At 44.0% G+C, this 23,594-nt stretch overlaps 1 protein-coding gene across 3 annotated transcripts in view; it reads right to left on the bottom strand.

The window, feature by feature from the left end:
* LOC115073621 (puromycin-sensitive aminopeptidase-like) overlaps positions 1-23,594 on the bottom strand; it is a 325,446-nt gene that overhangs the window by 33,227 nt on the left and 268,625 nt on the right. For 2 of the 3 annotated variants that reach the window (XM_029572186.1, XM_029572185.1), the window contains 3 exons: positions 9,245-9,352; positions 8,798-8,953; positions 8,066-8,114 (listed from right to left, as the gene is read on the bottom strand). In XM_029572186.1, the coding sequence (XP_029428046.1) occupies positions 8,067-8,114; positions 8,798-8,953; positions 9,245-9,352 (312 nt within the window). In that variant the 3' untranslated portion in view covers position 8,066. Of the gene's footprint in view, positions 1-1,067; positions 1,073-8,065; positions 8,115-8,797; positions 8,954-9,244; positions 9,353-23,594 lie in introns of all 3 variants that reach the window. The other variant, XM_029572187.1, reaches the window with a different exon arrangement.

The raw sequence follows: 23,594 nt of genomic DNA, 5'->3' as shown, positions 1-23,594 counted from the left end.
CCATCCACACATATTCTCTCTCTTTTTTTCTTTTTCATTTTTTCTTTATTCTGATTACTTATTATTCTTATTTTCATTTTTTATTTTTTCATTAATATATTTTTTTTGTGTTTCCATATTGGATATACATATAGTTTACAATTAGTAATTTTTTGGAAGTTATATTCATTAAGTAGTCAAAATATACACAAGCACTACCTGCATTTTTAATTATCATCACTTTTAATCATTTTTAAATATTTCATTTGTGTTTTATCAATTTTGCTGTATTGCTATATGTACACTTTAATGTATATTAGTCTCATGAATTAGTTGTATAGTGATTTATATACACATACAAACATTTTAAACATATGTTTATGATTTGATTTTATAATGTAAATATGTCTTTTTATATTTATTTCATATGATTTAATATGTTTTTTATGACATTTTTTGCATTGCAATTTACTTGCTGGTTCAAATATATATGTTTGTATGTCTTTTATATTTGTTTTTATCTGTTTGCAATAGCCCCTGAGGCAGCTCGATGAGCGAAACTCGGCCAGAGCCGGGCGAGATCAATAAAGTCCATTTTACCGATTCCACCTTCTTTGTTTGCGGATAGCAAATGTAACCCCGATATTTAAAAAGGGCTCCAGGGGCGATCCGGGAAACTACAGACCGGTTAGCCTGACTTCAGTGCCAGGAAAAATAGTGGAAAGTGTTCTAAACATCAAAATCACAGAACATATAGAAAGACATGGTTTAATAGAACAAAGTCAGCATGGCTTTACCCAGGGCAAGTCTTGCCTCACAAATCTGCTTCACTTTTTTGAAAGAGTTAATAAACATGTGGATAAAGGTGAACCGGGTAGATATAGTATACTTGGATTTTCAGAAGGCGTTTTGACAAAGTTCCTCATGAGAGGCTTCTAGGAAAAGTAAAAAGTCATGGGATAGGTGGCGATTGTCCTTTCGTGGATTGCAAACTGGCTAAAAGACAGGAAACAGAGTAGGATTAAATGGACAATTTTCTCAGTGGAAGGGAGTGAACAGTGGAGTGCCTCAGGGATCTGTATTGGGACCCTTACTTTTCAATATATTTATAAATGATCTGAAATTTAATGTGGATAAGTGCAAGGTGATGCATATAGGTGATGCATATAGGGAAAAATAACCCATGCTATAATTACACAATGTTGGGTTCCATATTAGGTGCTACAACCCAAGAAAGAGATCTAGGTGTCATAGTGGATAACACATTGAAATCGTCGGTTCAGTGTGCTGCGGCAGTCAAAAAAGCAAACAGAATGTTGGAATTATTAGAAAGGGAATGGTGAATAAAACGGAAAATGTCATAATGCCTCTGTATCGCTCCATGGTGAGACCGCACCTTGAATACTGTGTACAATTCTGGTCGCCGCATCTCAAAAAAGATATAATTGCGATGGAGAAGGTACAGAGAAGGGCTACCAAAATGATAAGGGGAATGGAACAGCTCCCTTATGAAGAAAGACTAAAGAGGTTAGGACTTTTCAGCTTGGAGAAGAGACGACTGAGGGGGGATATGATAGAGATGATTAAAATCATGAGAGGTCTAGAACGGGTAGATGTGAATCGGTTATTTACCCTTTCGGATAGTAGAAAGACTAGGGGGCACTCCATGAAGTTAGCATGGGGCACATTTAAAACTAATCGGAGAAAGTTCTTTTTCACTCAACGCACAATTAAACTCTGGAATTTGTTGCCAGAGGATGTGGTTAGTGCAGTTAGTATAGCTGTGTTTAAAAAAGGATTGGATAAGTTCTTGGAGAAGTCCATTACCTGCTATTAAGTTCACTTAGAGAATAGCCACTGCCATTAGTAATGGTAACTTGGAATAGACTTAGTTTTTGGGTACTTGCCAGGTTCTTATGACCTGGGCTGGCCACTGTTGGAAACAGGATGCTGGGCTTGATGGACCCTTCGTCTGACCCAGTATGGCATTTTCTTATGTTCTTAAGGTCGACAATTCATTCTTCTTTGCCGACGTTCTTCGGAAGTTAAATGACAACGGTCGACCTGCATAGGGCTCCTCACTGGATACTTGAGGTTCTGGAGTTCTTGGAGCCATGAAGGGTCTCTGAAAGGAGGGTGCCAGTCAAATGGGTCGTCTGGTGATGGCCCGCTTGAAATCTAAGATAAAGTCGGATAGCCAGGCGGATTAACTCCTCTAAGGATTCTGTTATCTCTCGGCCCGCAAGTTCGTCCTTAATGGCTTCAGAAAGACCTTGTCGGAAGATAGTGGTACGGCTGTCATTACCCCAGCATAGTTCAGCTGCTAAGGTTCGAAACTGGACGGCATATTCTTCTACTGATCGGGACCCTTGCTTGATTTGTAATAAGTCAAAGGCTGCCGAAGTTGTGCGACCTGGCTCATCGAAAATCAAGCAGAAATCTTTCAGGAATAGTTCTAAATTGTCCATTGAAGGATCCTCTCTCTCCCAAAATGGAGATGTCCAAGCCAATGCTGGTCCTTCCAACAGAGATAAAATAAAAGTGACCTTGGTTCTATCTGTAGGAAATGACGCTGCTTGGAGTGAAAAATGCATCAGACATTGATTTAGAAAGCCACGACATTGTTGAGGGTCTCCATTAAAGCGTGGTGGAGGTTGCAATCGTATAGGAGGAGTCAGCACTGAGGGAACTGGGTTTGCTGAAGCAGCTACCGAGAGGGCATCCATTTTTATACCGGCATTCAAAAACAGGGCGCCATTCCTCAAGTGCCTTCTTGATGGCCAATAGTTCTCGTTCCCCGATAGTATAATTCTTTTCTGCAGGGGAAAATCTTTTGGAAAAATATGCACAAGTGCATAACCTTCCGGATTTACAGGATTGTAAAAGAACAGCCCCAACACCTAAGGTGGACGCATTGACCTCCAGAATGAATGGTCTCTCTGGGTCAGGACGTTGTAAACATGGGTCTTTTACAAATTCTTTCTTTAGGAATTGAAAGGCTTGGATGGCCTCAGGAGGCCAAACCCGATTCGGAACTCCCCTCTTGGTTAGGGCAGTCAGTGGTGATACTAGGGTAGAATATCTGGGAATAAATTAACGATAATTGGAAAATCCCAAAAATCATTGCAAAGCCTTGAGCCCCGCCGGTTGGAGCCACTCCAGAATTGCTTTGAGTTTCTCAAGGTCCATGCGAAGACCTGTTCGAGATACTATATACCCTAAAAAGGGTAATTGTTGCTGATGAAAGAGGCATACAATCTGTTTTCCCGAAGTCGTTGGAGGACCTGTTTGACGTGAATTTGGTGTTGCAACTCATTCTTGGAAAAAATTAATATATCGTCAAGACATTATTTATTTATTTATTTATTTATTTAAAGCTTTTTTATACCGGCATTCATGATAGAATCACATCATGCCGGTTTACAAGTAACAAGGGGGGTGATAACCTAGAACATTTAACAGGTGACAAGCAGCAAAAAAGTTACAATAAACAGGGGGAGCAAGAACTGGGAGAAGACAAGAAGCCTGAATAGTTTTAGGAGTAAGAACAAAAAAGGACAACTATATACGATGACATTCAACTGTCAACACATATCCAGCATAGCTCTCTGCTTCAACGGCAGGGGCAATGTAAAAAAGAGTATCTATATATATAGACAACTAACAAGGACTAAATTACATAGTCGAGTAAACAAAAGCATGGGTGTAGCTTGCTTATTGTGGCGGTTACTACCCCTAACTAAGCTACATATTCAATTAGATGCAGTTCCAACACTGCTCTCTACATTAATGGTGGGGTGGAAGGGAAATAAAACTAAAAGATACTAAGAGCCAAGCGTAACAAGTAAGAGGAAAAAAAAGTGCATAGCTTGCTGGGCAGACTGGATGGGCTGTTTGGTGGTCTTCTGCCGTCATTTCTATGTTTCTATGACATGAGAGTAAAGGAGGTCCCTGAAAATGTTATTTATCATATTTTGAAAGATAGCTGGAGCGTTACATAGTCCGAATGGCATAACTAAATATTCATAATGACCGTCTCGAGTATTAAACGCGGTCTTCCATTCGTCTCCTTCGCGTATTCTGATTAAGTTGTATGCTCCTCAAAGATCAAGTTTGGTAAATATCTGTGCTCCTTTCAGACGGTCAAAAAGTTCTGAGATAAGTGGAATAGGGTATCGATTCTTCTTGGTGATGCTATTGAGTCCTCTGTAATCGATACAAGGTCATAAAGATCCATCTTTCTTTTTCACAAAAAAGAATCCAGCCCCAGCCGGGGAGCAAGAGTTTCTTATGAAGCCCTGTCCAGGTTCTCCTGAATGTATTGCTTCATGGCTTCGGATTCAGGTTCTGATAAGGCAAAGACCCTACCCCTGGGAGGTTCTTTATCTGGTATTAAGTCTATCCCACAGTAATAGGTGCGGTGAGGTGGTAGAACCTCTGCCTGCTTTTTGCTGAAAACATCCCTGAATTCCGCATATATTTGAGGTAATGCGGATGGTGTGGTTAGTGAACAAGTGAAAGTGTGCAGGACAGGACGGATCTGTGTTAGGCAATTTTGATGGCAATGCGTGCTCCATCTGGTCAGTTGTAAGGTACCCCAATCGATTTGAGGTTGGTGGAGTCTTAGCCATGTAATCCAAGGATCATTTGATTGACTGAAGAGGGAATAACATATAGTTGAATAGTCTCTTGATGTAGTATTCCAGTGTTGAGAGTAATCTACATTGGCTTCCCATTAAACAAAGGATACTCTATAAGGTACTCACAATCATCCACAAAGCGACAAACAAAATAGCTCCCATCACGTTTAAGCTTTTCAACTCCAACCGCACACATCTTCCAGATCCTATCAGAAGCGCTTACAAAGGATCACTACATGCCCAACAAGTAAAATCATCTCTGAGCAAAAGAGCGCTATCCTTAGCAGGCCCCCACCAGTGGAACATGCTCCCCCCAAATCTAAGACTTGAACCCAATCATCAAGAGTTCAAAAAAAGGCTAAAGACTCTTCTTTTTCCAACAAGCCTTCCCAGACTCACAATCCTACCAAGACGGAAAGTCTTCCAAATAAGAAGTATCCCCTAATTATGGTCACCATACCAAGTCCTACCTTCAGGTCTCTGCAAATAAGAAGTATCCTCTTCAAATCCTCTGCAAATCCTCTGCAAATCCTCTGCAAATAAGAAGTATCCTCTTCCAAATAAGAAGTATCCCCTAATTATGGTCACCATACCAAGTCCTACCTTCAGGTCTCTGCAACTGGACAACAATCTTGAGTTCTAAAAATTAATCTTATTTATATTTTCCTCTGCAACTGGACTACAATTTCTAAGTTCAAAATTCATTTTATCTTATTATTTATATTTGGCATGGTTAATATGTCACTATATCCAAGTTAAATATTTAAATTATACAGTTTATATTACATAATTTTATTAATTACAAGTAAAACTATTCTATATTATTGATTATCATTATGTTAAATTGTCATCCAGTTATAATGTTCCATATGTACCACTGTTCTATGTAAAGCCCCCTTATCTCTGTTGGGCAGTTTATCGTATATGTAAACCGGAGTGATTTATAGTCTCTATAAGAACCTCGGTATATAAAAATTTAAAATAAATAATAAATAAAACTAAATAATAGGTTTGGTGATTTGAAAAATTTCTTCGCCAGCAGTTGCCCAGAGACGGATGAGACCATAAGCGGAACTGCTAATAGTTCAGTGGGGAATTTGATATTGATAATGACCTAAACAACTCTCTATACTTCCAAACCCCCACCAGACACACCAGTATCAGCATACACTGGCCACTCTACATTATCCCCCCTCCTAAACTCACGCACCTTATCTCCACCAGAGAAAGAGCATTCTCTGACGGAAAAGGTTTGTGTAATGATCCAAAGACAACGACAAACCTTTTCCGTCAGAACAAATCAGCAGAACCAGAGGTCATGAGCTGAGGCTCCAGGGAGAAGACTAAGAACCAATGTCAGGAAGTATTTCTTCACGGAAAGGGTGGTGGATGCCTGGAATGCCCTTCCGGAGGAAGTGGTGAAGTCTAAAACGGTGAACGACTTCAAAGGGGCGTGGGATAAACACTATGGATCCATCAAGTCTAGAGGGCGTGAATAAAGTGGAGGCATTCAAACACTGCACGGAGCGGCAGTAGCCACAGAGGCATTCATGGAGCGGGATGCCAGTGGCCAGTAGTTAGTGTTCCACCTTCACGGAGCGGAAGGATGGAGGGCTGCTATCTCCAAAAAAAATTTAAAAAAACAAACAAAAAAATAAAACAGGGTGGGTAAGAGTATGGGGCAAGGGTGTGGCCTGCTTGTTACAGCGGTTGCTACCCCTAATTGATCTGGATGTCACTTGGATGCAGATTCGGCGCTGCTCTCTAAATTGGTGGTGGGGTGGAGGGGAATTAGGGCTGGAGGGTACTGGAAGCCAATAGTAAAAGGTGGGAGAGAGAAAAAGGGGGAAAAAAAATGGATAAAGTGCATAGCTTGCTGAGCAGACTGGATGGGCCGTTTGGTCTTCTTCTGCCATCATTTCTATGTTTCATTGCTGGCCCCTCCCACTGGAACTCAATGCCCCCTGACCTACGACTTGAGCCCTGCACTCAGAAATTCAAAAAGAAATTAAAGACTTGGCTCTTCAAGCAGGCCTTCACTTAACCCCCTCCATCTCCATACTGCCAATTCAATCACTAGCATCTGTATATAATTCCTTACTGATTTATTTTTATATTGAATTTGTTATATTGTTGCTGTTTCCCCTCTTCTTACATTTCCTTCCTCCACTATCTTTTTTTAAACTCTAATATTATAACCATTTACTTGATGCCATATTATATAACTAGTTATTTTGTTTAATGTAACTTCTGCTCCTTCTTTTCCTCTTCCTTCCTCTCGGTTTTTGGCTCCCGCCCCCCCCCCCCCCTCATTACCTTTGTAAATTGTGGGTTTCATGATTATTTTATGCTTAATAGTAGAAGAATGTTATTTTCTTTATTTCATGTATGATTTGAGATGAAAACCCATATTACAAGCAAGAGTTTTCTTGTAAAATGTTAAACTGCAATAAAAATAGAAGAGAGATAGTCTGTCCCCTATCTCCTCATCCCGTGGATGAGGAGATGGGGGACAGCTAAACTTCATTGGGAAGTTTGGGTCGAACCTGAACCCGAACCTGTTCCTCTTTTTGGTTGTCGGTTCCGAAAAGACTGCACGGTACACCAAGCAAAGAGACCAGAGAAAAGACTTACCGAAGCCCTTTCAAGTCTCTGAATAGGAGAAGTTCTTCACTACTTACCAGCTGAGTTCAGAGACCTTCTCCGGCTGCGGCGGAAGAGGGCTTAGGCCGTCATCGCCACACTCAGCTTCCTGCACCTGCTTCAGCAGTAAAGTCCACACCGGAAATCGGCTACCGGACCAAGGGACACCTCTGAGGGATCTCAGAAATCGCCTCAGGAATTCTCAACTGGGGGATGGACCTTTAGATGTCACCGCAGGAGAGCGGAACTCGATCTTTCTCCCAATTTATAGGTAAGTTTAAATTTCTTCTTCAGACTAGTGCTGCAATCCCTCTAAACACCGCTGCTGATGTGGGGATAGAGTGTCCACATCTGCTAGGAGACGGAGAGATACTGAATGGCTGAGATCACTGCAGAGATATCTAGGGTAACATCAGCTTTGAAACCTGACTCTGTCTCCATCTGCTGGCAGAGGAGCACATAACCCATTGGTCCTGAGTCCATCTGGCTACATGCTAGGAAATGTTGGATGCCCAAATCTTGCTGAAACATTTAAAACAGATCAGATCAAGTTGCTGGAGAATGTATAGATCTCACTACTACTCATACAATAGGCGGAAAATGTTTCACGTGAGCATAAGTCAATCCATGATGCACAGCTCAGCATTCATCACCCTGTGCCATCAGAAACTGTCCTATGACATCACAAACTTAATCTGCAGTACCTGCCTGCTGATTCAGCCCTTTCCTAAGATATGTCAGGGAACAGTACGGCGTATTACATCTTCCCATACTTGAGGAAATAATACTGCAGCAATACCCACCTTAACCCTCTGCCGCCATTTTCTCACTAGCAAATCCTTCAACAGACAGCTGAAAAGATATTAACACACTATTAATTTCCAGATTTGAAACTATATCTCTATGGTTATCTCCTGAAGGCTTGAGGGCTCCTCCTTAGGGGAGCTCAGGGCTGAATGTCCCTTTCTCCTTCAGAGCATGTGCTACTTTTGCACAAAGCCTCTCTCATGTAGGGCAGGTCTGTAGGACACAACAGATGGGAATAGGACGTGTTCTCCTCCTTCCTTTTGGGAAGGGAAGGGACAAAGTGAGAAGGCTTGGAATTGCAATTCCTTTGCTGTTCTGATGATTGTTCAGTTGATTAGCTTAAAAAAAAAGGCTTACTGACAAGGGTTTAGTACTGCACCAGCTCATGCACTGCAAGTTATGTCACAGAAAAATTGTAGCTCTCTATTTCCGCCTGCTTAGCAGGCAGGTAAGCATAACCTACTCACCTGGACTGGTATGGCAGGATTAAAGGAAAGGACATTATGAGGTAAGCTTATATTTCTCACATCTCCCCAGGGACATTCCCCCCGAGTTCTCATTACACACACATCCCCATGGCATCCCTCCCCAGGTTAGTAAATTATTCCCCTCTTCCTATGACCTATCTCCTGGAATACCCCATTGCACTCCATCCCCTCTGATATCTGCCACACAAATGGTACCAACTCCATCCCATCAAAGAAGGAATGTCACTTCCCACCACATACCTTTATCAGTCTGGATATTAAGAAGCCTCCCTGGTAGCGATTATAAAGCTCTTCCCAGTTGTCTTTCACAAACTTCCAGGCCGCTTTTCTACCCTGTTTACTTGCTCCTGCAACACCTCCAATAACTGACACAGTGTCCTGTGGACGCACATCTTCCTACAGAGTGGGGAACAGCTGGTCAAGAACAAAGCCTACTATCTCCCAATCATGCCCATCGACCGATATGGAGCTTCCATCTCTCCCCCCCCCACCCCCCACCGGGGATAAACACACACTCCTCCCCCCAAACTCAGAGACACTCCCACCCATTCCCATTAAGACTTTGCCACATACCTCTTAACCCAGGGATTGTCCCACTTCTTACTTGACAAACTATTCCATCTCTCTCCCTCCCTCCAATAGTTTCTCCTTCACTAATATAGCATCTCCTCTACTTGAATTTCTTACTGAGAGCGCGAAAGTGAGAACTTTCTGAATAAGGTCTGGTGCAGGAATGGCTCCCAGGACTCGCTCAATTCGATTCTTCTCCTCTTGCATGTCAGCCTGTTTGTGCAGCTGCAGAAGGTAACAGAAAGAATGACATTTTTCCTATTGCCAACAGAAAGGAAAATTGGTTCTGCTACCTAATTTCGTTCCTGTAGTACCACAGATCAGTCCAGACTGCTGGGTTTTGCCTCCCTGCCAGCAGATGAAGACAGAGAAAGTTTCACTGACTGTATATAACCCAATGTGCCAGCTATAGTCCCTCAGTATTGACTTGTACCCAAGCTAAGATGACAGCAACAACCTTAAATTTCTAAGCAAACTTGCTCCCCCCCCTCCAACAAGCCGGAAGAAGGTGAAGTTGCCCAAAAAGACTCGTTTCCCAAATTTAACATAAGCAATCAGCATTGAAAAACCTCCAACTCGCACTATATACAAAGCAATAGTATGAGCAGCAAACTCTTCCCCCCCCCCCCCCCCCCAGTAAGTCTCTAGACTAATCTGAGGTACTACATGAATGAAAATGAGCAGGTAAAACCAATTTCCCTTTCCTTGTATGCACCCAGATCAGTCCAGACTCCTGGGAAGTACCTAAGCTCCCATTAACTGGGTGGGAGCTGGAGAGTTCTGCTCGTAGAACACTAACTAAAGCACATGGAAGCTGGATCTCCCACATCCAAGCGATAACGCATAGCAAAAGTGTACAACGACTTCCCAGTAGCTGCCCAGCAAATTTCATGGGGAGACGCCTGTTGTGACTCTGCCCAGGTAAACCCCTAGGTAGCGGATGCCCTTTAGAAATATAAGCCAACTCAATCGCTTCTTTCAACCCACCGCACAATTGTAACCTTAAGACAATTTATTTCCCTTCTTTGGACCACTCCACAGTACAAAGAGGTGATTTGATCTATGGAAATCATAAGGGACCTTTAGATACCTCAATAATACATGCCTCCTATCTAAGAGCCTAAGCTTCCCACCCCCCACGTGAGGCATAGAGGAATGCAAATCCATAAAAGCTGGAAGCTCTTCTGTCTAAGATGGAACACAAGACTAACTCAGGCAGAAAAGAAAGCCCCGAATCAGTCATCTGTAGGAAGGGATCTCAACTCGACAGTGCCTGGAGCTCATAAATTCTCCTGGCTGAACAAATAGCCACCAAGAAAACCACTGTAAGAGTCAAGTCCTTAATCGTAGCTCTCGTTAGTGGTTCAAACTGAACCTCACACAATCCTCTAAGGACTAGATTCAGATTCCAAGATGGACAAATGTTCCGCACCTGAGGACGCAAGTTCTTGGCTACCTGAAGGAACCGTTTAACAACCGGATAAGCAGACAGAGGATAGACACCCTTGCACCTTACCCTGGAGACAACCTAGTGTTGCTATCTGGACTAAGAGTTAAAGGCCAGTCCCTTGACCAGAACCTTTCTGTAGAAAAGCCAAAATATGCAACACCTAGCCTCATCAGCAGACCAGAACTCGAAGATCCTCCAAATTCGCATACATCAAGAATGTAGAAAATCGCCTAGCCTGCAATAAGGTGGAAATAACCGCTCAGAATATCCCCTCCATCTCAAAGTGAGCCACCTGACTCAAAGATATTGGGCCCTACTAGAAAACAGTCGACCAGTGTCCGAATCTCAGGGGCCCATCTATAGCCATGTTGATCAGATCTGGGAAGCATGGTCGATGTGGCCATTCTGGAGCTACCAGGATCTTGTTACACAGATGTTTTTCTATCCGCCGTAATTCCTTGTCCACTAGAGGCCAAGGGAAGGAAGACAAAGAAGAATCAATCGAGTGATGGCAGCACCAGAGCTCAGATTCCTTTGTACCGTGTTCTGTTCAGCGGCTGTACAACCACAACACCTTGATGTTCTCTTTGGTTGGGATACCCTCATCTGTGAATGAGACATCGCTGCCTCTGACAGCTCCCGTTCCCTGGGGTCTAACTTTATCCAACTGATAAAATCCGCATGAATATTGTTCACTTCGGCGATATGAGACGTCGCCAGCTGCTCCAAGTGCTGCTCTTCCCAGAGTATCAAGTCCAGGGCCTCTCAAACCACTGCCTGATTCTTGATTCCGCCTTCAGGGTTGATGCAGTCTTCAGTTGCCACATTGTCAGATAGGATCCGTACAGAATGGCCACGTAACCATGGAAGATGAGAAACGTACTCCATTCAGAGAGGCTTGCATCGGTGGTGACTATTATCCAATTTAGAATCTCCAATTCCACACCATATGAGATTGGTGTTAATAAGCTACTATGAAAGACTTCCTGGCTTCCTCTCTAATGGAAAACAAAGATAAAACTCTTCCAATAACTGATTCCAGTGGGAGAGAACATCCCCTGCAGAAGCCGCATACCTAATTTGAATACCTAATGCATTAATTCCACTGTCGATGCCATAGAACCCAGGACCTGTAAATAGTCCCAGACACTGGGCACCGAAAGCTTTAGCAGAAGCCTAATCTGACTCTGCAATTTCAGCACTCTCGGTGAGAAACGCTCTCTGCCAGTGTTTTGGGTGGTTTGTTTTTTTTTTACTCTCCAAGAACAAATAAAGATACATAGAAACCAATACTTTCCTCTGGTGCAGAGGTTGAAGTTCCAGAAGCGCAGACCACTGGCTATATTTGTCTCCTTTCTCCAAACTTTAGCAACCCAGCCCAGGACAAACCGTATAAAAGGGTTACTTCCCTGCTCCACCTTGCTTGCAGTGCAGAACTCCCAACAGATTTCACTGCTGTCTCATGGGGGATGAGGGATCCGGACCATTAGATGTCCACCCCAAGGACCTCTGGACCGAGCAATCAGAAGGGTCACCAACCCCCTGCTCGTCCAGGACCTCACAACCCCCTGGGAGAATCCGGAAATTGTTTTTTAATCTTTTTTTCTTCTCTCTCCAGACTGCAGGTTTTACACCATCTACCATCTGCTGGAGACAGAGAAATACTGGGGGACTGCAGGTGGCACACTGGGTTATGTACATTGTCAGTGAAACTTTCTCTCTGTCTCCATCCACTGGCAGGGAGGCAAAACCCAGGAGTATGGACTGATCTGGGTACATACAGGGAAAAAAATCTATTAGTAGAGACAAAGCTGTCGCAGGGAGTTCAAACATATGCTGTCTTGGGGGGGGGGGGGGGCGCAGAGAACTCACAGAGCAACCACATGCATGCACAGCTAATATCCCTGATAAAACTCAGAATGCCATGACACTGATCAGTTCTATTGGAGAAGATAAAGAATACAAACACTATCATAAGAACATGTCAGACAGGTTCAGACCAAGGGTCCATGAAGCCCAGAATCTTGTTTCCAACAGTGGCCAATCCAGGCGATAAAAACCTGGCAAGTACCCAAAAACTAAGTCTATTCCATGTTACTGTTGCTAGTAATAGCAGTGGCCATTTTCTAAGTCAACTTAATTAATAGCAGGTAATGGACTTCTCCTCCAAGAACCTATCCAATCCTTTTTTAAACACAGCTATACTAACTGCACTAACCACATCCTCTGGCAACAAATTCTAGAGTTTAACTGTGAGTTGAGTGAAAAAGAACTTTCTCAGATTAGTTTTAAAATGTGCCACATGCTAACTTCATGGAGTGCCCCCTAGTCTATCATCTGAAAGAGTAAATAACCAATTCACATCTACTCATTCTAGACCTCTCATGATTTTAAACACCTCTATCATATCCCCCTCAGCCGTCTCTTCTCCAAGCTGAGAAGTCCTAACCTCTTTAGTCTTTCCTCATAGGGGAGCTGTTTCATTCCCCTTATCATTTTGGTCGCCGTTCTCTGTACCTTCTCCATCGCAATTATATCTTTTTGAGATGCAGGCGACCAGAATTGTACACAGTATTCAAGGTGCGGTCTCACCATGGAGCAATACAGAGGCATTATGACATTTTCTGTTTTATTTCACCATTCCCTTTCTAATAATTCCCTAACATTCTGTTTGCTTTTTAAACTGCCGTGGCACACTGAACCGACTATTGTCAAATTTGCACCTTAATTTGGAACCTAACATTGTGTGTAACCTATAGCATGGGTTATTTTTCCCTATATGCATCACCTTGCACTATCCACCTCTTAAATTTCATCTGCCATTTGGATGCCCAATTTCCAGTCTCACAAGGTCTTCCTGCAATTTATCACAATCTGCTTGTGATTTAACTACTCTGAATAATTTTGTATCATCTGCAAATTTGATTAACTCACTCGTATTTCTTTCCAGGTCATTTATAAATATATTAAAAAGTAAGGGTCCCAATACAGATCCCTGAGGCACTCCACTGCACACTCCCTTCCATTGAGAAAATTGTCCATTAAGTCCTACTCTCTGTTCCTGTCTTTTAGCCAGTTTGTAATCCACGAAAGGACATAGCCACCTATCCCATGAAATTTTACTTTTCCTAGAAGCCTCTCATGAGGAACTTTGTAAAACGCCTTCTGAAAATCCAAGTACACTACATCTACCGGTTCAACTTTATCCACATTTTTATTAACTCCTTCAAAAGTGAAGCAGATTTATGAGGCAAGACTTTGCCTGGGTAAAGCCATACTGACTTGTTCCATTAACCATGTATTATATATTGTTCTGTGACTTTGAGGATTTAGAACACTTTCCACTATTTTTCCTGGCACTGAAGTCAGGCTAACTGGTCTGTAGTTTCCCGGATCACCCCTGGAGCCCTTTTTAAATTATTGGGGTTACATTAGCTATTCTCCAGTCTTCAGGTACAATGGATGATTTTAATGATAGGTTACAAATGTTTACTAATAGGTCTGAAATTTCATTTTTGAGTTCCTTCAAAACTCTGGGGTGTACACCATCCGGTCCAGGTGATTTACTACTCTTCAGTTTGTCAATCAGGCCTACCACATCTTCTAGGTTAACCGTGATTTGGTTCAGTCCATCTGAATCATTGCCCATGAAAACCTTCTCCTGTACGGGTACCTCCCCTTCATCCTCTTCAGTAAACACCGAAGCAAAGAAATAATTTAATCTTTCTGCGATGGCCTTATCTTCTCTAAGTGCCCCTTTAACCCCTCAATCATCTAACGGTCCAACTGACTCCCTCACTGGCTTTCTGCTTTGGATATATTTTAAAAAGTTTTTACTGTGAGTTTTTGCCTCTACGGACAGTTCCTTTTCAAATTCTCTCTTAGCCTGTCTTATCAATGTCTTACATTTAACTTGCCAATGCTTATGCATTATCCTATTTTCTTCTGTTGGATCCTTTTTCCAATTTTTGAATGAAGATCTTTTGGCTAAAATAGTTTCTTTCACCTCCCCTTTTAACCATGCTGGTAATCGTTTTGCCTTCTTTCCACCTTTTTTAATGTGTGGAATACATCTGGACAGTGCTTCTAGGATGGTTTTTGTTTTTTTTTTTTTTTTAACAATGACCATGCCTCTTGCACACTTTTTACCTTTGTAGCTGCTCCTTTCAGTTTTTTTCTAACTATTTTTCTCATTTTATCAAATTTTCCCTTTTGAAAGTTTAGCATGAGAGCCGTGGATTTGCTTACTGTCCCCCTTCCAGTCATTAATTCAAATTTGATCATATTATGATCACTGTTGCCAAGCGGCCCTACCACCATTACCTCTCTCACCAAATCCTGTGCTCCGCTGAGAATTAGATCTAAAATTGCTCCCTCTCTCGTTGGTTCCTGAACCAATTGCTCCATAAAAATGTCATTTATTCCATCCAGGAACTTTCTCTCTCTAGCATGTATCGATGATACATTTATCCAATCAATATTGGGGTAACTGAAGTCTCACATTATTACCGCACTACCAATTTGGTTAGCTTCCCTAATTTCTCTTAGCATTTCACTGTCAGTCTCACTATCTTGACCAGGTGGACGGTAGTATATTCCTATCACTATAGTCTTCCCTGACACACAAGGGATTTCTACCCATAAAGATTCAATTGTGCATTTAGTCTCATGCAGGATGTTTATCCTGTTGGACTCTATGCCAACCCGGACATAAAGGGTCACACCACCTCCCAGGTGCTCCTCTCTGTCATTGCGATATAATTTGTACCCCGGTATAGCACTGTCCCATTGGTTGTCCTCCTTCCACCATGTCTCTGAGATGCCAATTAAGTCTATGTCTTCATTCACTACTATACATTCTAATTCTCCCATCTTCTTAGATTTCTGGCATTAGCATACAAACATTTCAAAGTGTGTTTTTTGGTTTGTATTTTCATTCTGCTTTTTAATTGACAGGGATAAGTTAGAATTTTTTAGCTCGGGTGAGTTTTTAGTTACAGGCACGGACTACTTTTCTTACTATTGGAACCTCACTGTCGGGATGCCCTAATTCTAATGCATCATTAGTATCCTTTGAAAATACCTTTCTCCGAACCATGCACTGCTGAGCAACTGTCGGCTTTCCCCTGATAATTTTCGTTCCTGTAGTACCACAGATCAGTCCAGACTGCTGGGGTTTGCCTCCCTTCCAGCAGATGGAGACAGAGAAAAACTTGTAGAGCACCCCCTCTTAACCTGGTGTGCTACCTGCACCTCCTCAGTATAAACAGTATCAAAGCAGAAAAACTTGTAGGAAAATAGCAAAAAATTACAGCAAATTGCAGATCAAGTAAAAAGCAAACCAGAGAACTGTCAAACTAATTAATAAAACAGAACAAACATGTAGCCTTCTTTTGGTTTCTTCAGCAGAAATTAAACATCAGAGCAGACTCTCTCGATAAACTCCTTAAGGGAGGGCATCTGGACTGATCCATGTTACTACAGGAATGAAAATTATCAGGTAAGAACCAATTTTCCTTTCCCTGTACATACCTGGATCAGTCCAGACTGCTGAGATGTACCAAAGCTTCCCTAGACAGGGTGGGACATTGAGAGTCCAGCTTGAAGAACACTGCTGCCAAAACTGCCATCGCCTGGAGCTTGGACGTCCAAATGGTAGTGACGAACAAAAGTGTGTAACGTCTTCCAAGTCGCCGCCCTACAAATCTCCTGTGGCGACACCAACTGACACTCAGCCCATGAAGCGGACTGAGAGCATAGCGAGTACGCTTTTAAGCCCTCAGGGATTTATTTATTTATTTAGAACTTTTATATACCGACTTTCCAATAACAGAATTACTGATCAATTCGGTTTACATTTTGAACAATAACAGTGACAAGAAAATGTCTTACAAAAAACAGGTAGAAATAACTTGGAGATAAATATATGGGGTTAAATAACAAAGAAATACAATATACAAAGCCTAATATAGGCTGAGGCAGATAACATCGGTGTGGGGTTGTGTAAAGAGTTTAGGACTGACAATAGGTAGGGAATTAAATGTTGGACTTTTGAATTGCCAAGGAGTTGGAGTTGGAAAATTATTATTATTTTTTTTTTTTTTATTGGGGAGTTCCTTGAGTTATTCTATGGGGTATTCAATGGGGATTCAAAGAATTTTTTAAAGTTGAACTTGTCTAGATCTTGTATAGTTCTCTTGTAGGTTGTTGAAATTAACTGAAGTTCTTATATAGTTCTCTTATAGTTTGATTGAAAGTGACCTAAAGGGGAGCTTGGCAGAGATTATTGTGCAGTCTGATGTTATGGAAAAGCTTGGTGGAAGAGCCAAGTTTTAAGTCTTTTTTTGAAGATAATGGGGCATTGCACTGATTTGAGTTCTGGCGGGAGCGCATTCCAGAGTTTGGGACCAGCTGTGGAGAATGCTCTTTTGCTTAACGCTGATTTCATTGGTGGTATCTGGAGATTGTTTCGGTAGACTTGTCTCACTGGTCTAGTAGAGGTGTGGAGTTGGAGAGGGAATTTGAGCTTGAGTGGGGCCAGGTTGTGTAATGCTTTGTGTATTGATGAAAGCACTTTGAAGAGTATTCTGAAATTGACTGGTAGCCAGTGTAGGCTTTTTAAGATGGGTGAGATGTGGTCCCTTTTGTTAGTCTTGGTTAGGATCCTTGCCGAAGCGTTTTGCAACATCTGTAATGGTTTTAAGGCGTTTGCGGGTAGGCCTACTAGAAGAGAGTTGCAGTAATCTATTTTCGTGAGTATGATTGTTTGTAGAACCAATCGGAAGTCTTGAAAATGGAGGAGTGGTCTAAGTCTTTTTAAGACTTGTAATTTGAAGAATCCGTCCTTTACTATATTATTGATGAGAGCTCTGTAATTCATTTGGTTATCAAGTATAACTCCTAGATTTCTGACTTGTGGTGACAGTGTTATTTGGGTGGTGAGGTTGGTGCTGGGAAGTGAGTAGGTTCCATCTTGAGAGATGAGTAGGTATTCTGTTTTGTTTTGATTAAGGATAAGATTTAAGCTTGTGAGTAAGTTATTGATGGCTTGTTGGCATGTGTTCCAGAAATCCAGAGTTTTTTTGGAGAGATTCGGTGATTGGGATTAGGATCTGTACATCGTACAGATCCTAATCATGGCTGGATAGGCCAGCCATGACAAATGTAAGCCGACGAGATAGCTTCTTTCAACCATCGGGCAATAGTCACCTTGGACGCTTGTTGTCCTTTCTTAGCGCTATTCCACAAGATGAACAAATGAACCGAAACTCGGAAAGAATTCGTGACCTCCAAATAGCGCAGGTTAACTCTCCTGACATCTAAACGCTTCAACTCCCTAGCATGCGGCACCTCCAAATCGATGTGAGAAAAAGCAGGAAGCTCCACATACTGATTTTCAAATGGAACGACGAGAGCACCTTTGGTAAAAAGGATGGAACGGTTCTGAGAGAGACCCCCGAATCCAAAATGCGTAAAAAGGGCTCGAAGCTCGGATACCCTGCAAGTTGAGCAAATAGCCACCAAAAATACCATCTTTAGTGGGAGGACCTTTAAGGTAGCCCGTTTAAGGGGCTCAAAAGGAATGTCATACAAGACCCTAAGCACCAAATTCAGGCTCCAGGAGGGAGGGACAGACCAGACGGACCGGAGGATTCAAATGCTTCGCCCCTCGAAGAAAATGGACCACATCCGGATGTGACACGAGAGAGCTACCATTAAGCTTGCCTAGGAGACACCCCAAGGCTGCCACTTGGACCCGAAGGGAATTAAAGGACAATCCTTTAGCTAAGCCTTTCTGTAAAAACACCAGAATCTGCAGCACCGAAGAACGGCGGGGAAGAACGCCCTGCTCCTTGCACCATAACTCGAACACCTTCCATACTCTAACATACGTCAACAAGGTAGAAGGTTTATGCACTTGCAGAAGGGTAGTAATGACATCCTCCTGATAACCTTTTTTTCCCCTCAATCGCCTCCTTTCAAAAGCCAGGCCGCTAGACAAAAGCGATCCGCCTGATCAAAAAATATAGGGCCTTGACATAGCAAATGGGAAAGATGACCCAACCTGAGGGGACCGTCCACCGCCAGATTGATTAGGTCCGTGAACCATGGGTGCCGAGGCCATTCCAGAGCTACCAGGATTACCCTCCCTGGGTGAACCTCTATTCGGCGCAGAACTTTGCCGACTAGCACCCACAGAGGGAAGACAGAGGAGAACTGTGGTCGGCCACGGAGGAACCAACGCATCTACCCCTTCTGCTCCGTGTTCCCGTCTGCGAATGAAGAAGTGAGGGGCCTTGGCATTCCTTTGAGTTGCCATCAAATCCAGATGGGGTAAGCCCCATCTGCAAACGATGAGGGCCATCGCTTCCTCAGAGTTCCCACTCTCCGGGATCGATCCGTCATTGACTCAAGTAATCCGCTTGCACGTTGTCTGTGCCTGCGATGTGTGATGCTGCCAGAATGGCGAGATGCTTCTCCGCCCAGTCCATGAGTTGCTCTGCCTCTGTGGCTACCGGTTGACTTTTGGTGCCACCCTGACAGTTGATGTAGGCCACCGTCGTCATATTGTCGGACAGTTTTCGGACCGCCCGATTGCATACAATCGGTAGAAAGAGTTGCAGCGCCAAACGAACTGCCTTCATCTCCAGGCGATTGATGGACCACTGAGTCTCCTCTGGCAACCAGGTTCCTTAGACTGCCCATGATTGGCAGACCACTCCCTAACCAGAGAGGCTGGCATCTGTGGTGACTACTATACACTGAGGAACTTCGAGATCCACTCCACGATGCAGGTGTTCTGGAATCAGCCACCAACCAAGACTGGATCTTGCGGACTCTGTGAGCGGGAATGGGATTTGAAACTCTTCCGACTTCAGATCCCATCGAGAAAGCAATGCTCTCTGTAACAGTCTCATATGAGCAAACACCTAAGGGACCAACTCCATGGAATAGAGGACCTGCAAATAGTCCCAAACCTTGGGGATAGGAAGAGACAACAGGTGGCGGATTTGTTGCATCAACTTGAAGATCCGGTCCGCTTGGAGGAATACCTTCCCCACCAGGGTATCGAATCAGGCTCCCAAGAAGTCCAATACCTGAGATGGAAAAAGGCTGCTTTTCGCCTGATTGACTACCCATCCCAGAGACTCCAGGAGACCCACAACTTTGTTGACCGCTGCCTCGCAAAGCACCTTCGACTTCGCCCGGATGAGCCAGTCACCCAGATATGGGTGAACTAGCATGCCCTCCTTTCGAAGGGCTGCTGCCACTACCATCATCACCTTGGGGAATGTGCGAGGTGCTGTCGCCAGCCCGAACGGCAGAGCACAAAACTGGAAATGGTTGCTGAGAATCTTGAATCGAAGGAATCTCTGATGACCCTTGCGAATGGCTATGTGTAAATACGCTTCGGTCAAGTCCAGGGAAGCCAAGAACTCGCCGCTGTGGACCGCCGCTATGACGGAGTACAGGGTCTCCATCCGGAAACGTGGAATCTTGAGGGCCCTGTTTACCTTTTTCAGGTTAAGGATCAGCCGGAAGGACCCCTCCTTCTTGGGGAGATGAAGTAGATGGAATAATGCCCCTTCGTGTATTCCATCTGGGGACGGATACAATGGCCCCCAGACAGAGTAGCCGGTCAAGAGTCTGTTGCACAAACAAACCTATGGTGCGAGAACCGCAAGGGGAGACTAGAAATAGGTCTCGGATGGGCCGAGCAAATTCCAACGCGTAGCCATTTTTGATGACATCTAGAACCCATTGGTCGGAGGTTATCTTGACCCATTCCTTGTAAAATCTGGACAGCCGTCCTCCCAACTCTGCTAACCGAGGAATGGGCCGACCGTATCTCATTGAGTTGACTTGGCTCCAATCGGAGCGGAACCGGCACTGTCCCTAGCGGGCCATCGGCTTCGAAAGGAATGAGACCAGGGCTCCACCCTGCCTGCGGGCTGTCGCCGAGTCGCCACAGAGGTCCTTTATTCTGACGGAATCTTCTTTGGCCCCGAAACTGAGCGTGGGCCGTAGAGAAGTCTAGGCCTGTCCTCCAGAAGCTTGTGAACCTTATTTTCGCCCAGCGACTTGATAAACTGCTCCAAATCCTCTCCAAAAAGAAACTTTCCCTTGAAAGGTAAAGAGCTCAACTGGGCCTTAGAAGAGACATCAGCAGACCAGTTGCATAACCAGAGATGTCTCCTGGCTGAGACTGCCGACGCCATGGTCCTGGAAGAAGTCCGCAGGAGGTCATATAAGGCCCCATATGCAACCGCCTCCAGGCGCTCTGCCTGGACAGATTCCTGAGGCGGGAGGTCTTGGGAAGTTAACTGTTGAACCATCATAAGCTCTCCCATAGCATAAAGTTACTACAGATGGCCGCCTGAATACCCAGAGCAGAAACCTCAAAAACCCTCTTTAGGAGAACCTCGAGCTTTCTATCTTGGAGATCCTTCAGGGCCGCTGCTCCAGCCACTGGGATCATAATCCTCTGTGACCGCCGACATAGAAGCATCAACCTTGGGAAACCTTAGGAGCTCCAAAATCTCCTCAGCGAACGGGTACAACTTCTCCATCGCTCGACCCACTCTGAAGCCTGCTTCCAGGACATCCCTTTCCCGAGTCATTAACTGTTGGAGCATGGGATGAAGAGGAAAAGTCCTGAATGGACCCCGCAGCCCAGCGAGGACCAGGTCCACTGAATCATGAGGAAGGACTTCTTGAGGAAGGTCCACTCCGCACTCCGCCAAGATCCACGGAATAAGCGGGTCCAATTCCTCCTTATGAAAGAGGCGGACCACCTTAGGATCATCGCCTTCCAAAGGAGACACCTTGCTGAGATCCTCATCCAGGTCCGCCCCCCCAGGGAGGGGCGGAGGGGCTGTGAACGCATCCGACTGACCAACTCCTGCTGCGTCGGGTACGGGGGTTCCTACCCCAGGAAGGGAAGAGCTCCGAAGCTTTTACATAGAAACATAGAAATGACGGCAGAAGAACGGCCCATCCAGTCTGCCCAGCAAGCTTTCACACTTATTTTTTTCTCATACTTATCTGATACTTCTTGGCCTTTATTAGTAACTTTTTGGTTCTATTTACATTCCACCCCCACCATTGACGTAGAGAGCAGTGCTGAAGCTGCATCTAAGTGAAGTATCTATCTTAATTGGTTAGGGGTAGTAACTGCCATAACAAGCAAGCTACTCCCACGCTTATTTGTTTACCCAACCTGTGCAATTCAGTCCTTGTTGGTTGTTGTCTGAATATATATCCTCTTTTCTTCATTCCCCCTGCCGATGAAGCAGTGAGCTGCACTGGATATGTATTCCAAGTGAAGTATCAGGCTTAATTGATTCGGGGTAGTAACCGCCAACACAAGCAAGCTACACCCATGCTTTAGTGATTTATCCAGACTATGTAATTCAGTCTTTGTTGATTGTTTGTCTGATTATAAATCCTATTTCTTCATCCCGCCCCCGCTGTTGAAGCAGAGAGCTACGCTGGATATGCATTGAAAGAGAAGTATCAGGCTTATCCGGTTTGCGGTAGTAACCGCCACAACAAGCAAGCTACTCCCCTGTTTTTTTTTTGTGAATGCAGCTACTCCCCCGCTTTTTTGTGAATGCAAGTTATTTTTCCACATTTTCTCTTGCCGTTGAAGCACAGAACAATGTTGGAGTCGCATTAACTGTGTGTATGTTTACTGAATAAGGATATTAATCTCCAGGTAGTAGCTGTCATTTCTGCAAGCCACACCCATGCCTCATCTCTTCATTCACATCCTCTAGACTTTATGGATCCCACAGTATTTATCCCACGTCCCTTTGAAATCCTTCAGTTTTGGTCTCAGTCCCTTCGGAGATACGGTCTCCAGAACTGAGCACAGTACTCCAGTACTCCTGTACAAGGGGATAATCACTTCCCTTTTCTTACTCAATATTCCTCTCTATGCAGCCCAGCATTCTTCTGGCTTTAGCTATCGCCTTGTCACATTGTTTCGCCGACTTCAGATAGTTAGACACTATCACCCCAAGGTCTCTCTCCTGCTCCGTGCACATCAGCCCTTCAACTCCCATCGAATACAGTTCTTTCGGATTTCCACACCCCATATGCGTGACTCTGCACTTCTTGGCATTGAATCTCAGCTGACATAACTTCGACCACTCTTCCAGCTTCCTTAAATCCCATTTCATTCTCTCCACTCCTTCCGGTGTGTCCACTCTGTTGCAGGTCTTAGTGTCATCCGCAAAAAGATAAACCTTACCTTCTATCCCGTCCGCAATGTCGCTCACGAAGATATTGAACAACCCGGTCCCAACACCGATCCTTGCAGCACTCCGCTTAACACCGCTCTCTCTTCAGAGTAAGTTCCATTTACCATCACACATTGTCTTCTGTCCGTCAACCAGTTTGCAATCCAGGCCACCACCTCGGCACTCACTCCTAAGCTTCTCATTTTATTCACCAGCCTCCTGTGCGGGACCGTATCAAAAGCTTAGCTGAAATCCAAGTAGATGACATTGAGCGCTCTTCCTCGATCCAATTCCCTAGTCACCCAGTCAAAAAAGTCAATCAGATTTGTCTGACAGGATCTTCCCCTGGTGAATCCATACTGCCTCTGGTCCAGCAATTCTTCTGACAGTAGATAGTTCACTATTCTTTCTTTCAGCAGCGACTCCATTACTTTTCCCACCACCAAGGTGAGGCTAACTGGTCTGTAATTACCAGCCTTCTCTCTGCTCCCACTTGTGAAGCGGGACCACCACCGCTCTTCTCCAATCACTCGGCACCACTCCCGTTTCTAGGGATCTATTGAACAGGTCACACAGCGGACCCGCCAGCACATCTCTGAGCTCCTTCAGTATCCTTGGATGAACCTCATCAGGCCCCATGGCTTTGCCACTTTCAGTTTTCCCAGCTCTTCCCATACATTCTCTACTGTAAATGGAGTTACATCTACTCCACTCCCCTCCAGTTTCTTGTTAACTAGCGATGGTCCTTCTCCATGGTCCTCTTTAGTGAACA

This window comes from Rhinatrema bivittatum, chromosome 12 (assembly GCF_901001135.1).
Source record: "Rhinatrema bivittatum chromosome 12, aRhiBiv1.1, whole genome shotgun sequence".
Classification (NCBI taxonomy): domain Eukaryota; kingdom Metazoa; phylum Chordata; class Amphibia; order Gymnophiona; family Rhinatrematidae; genus Rhinatrema; species Rhinatrema bivittatum.
Note: the sequence above shows the minus strand (reverse complement) of the source record. Positions and strands in the feature narration are given on the sequence as shown.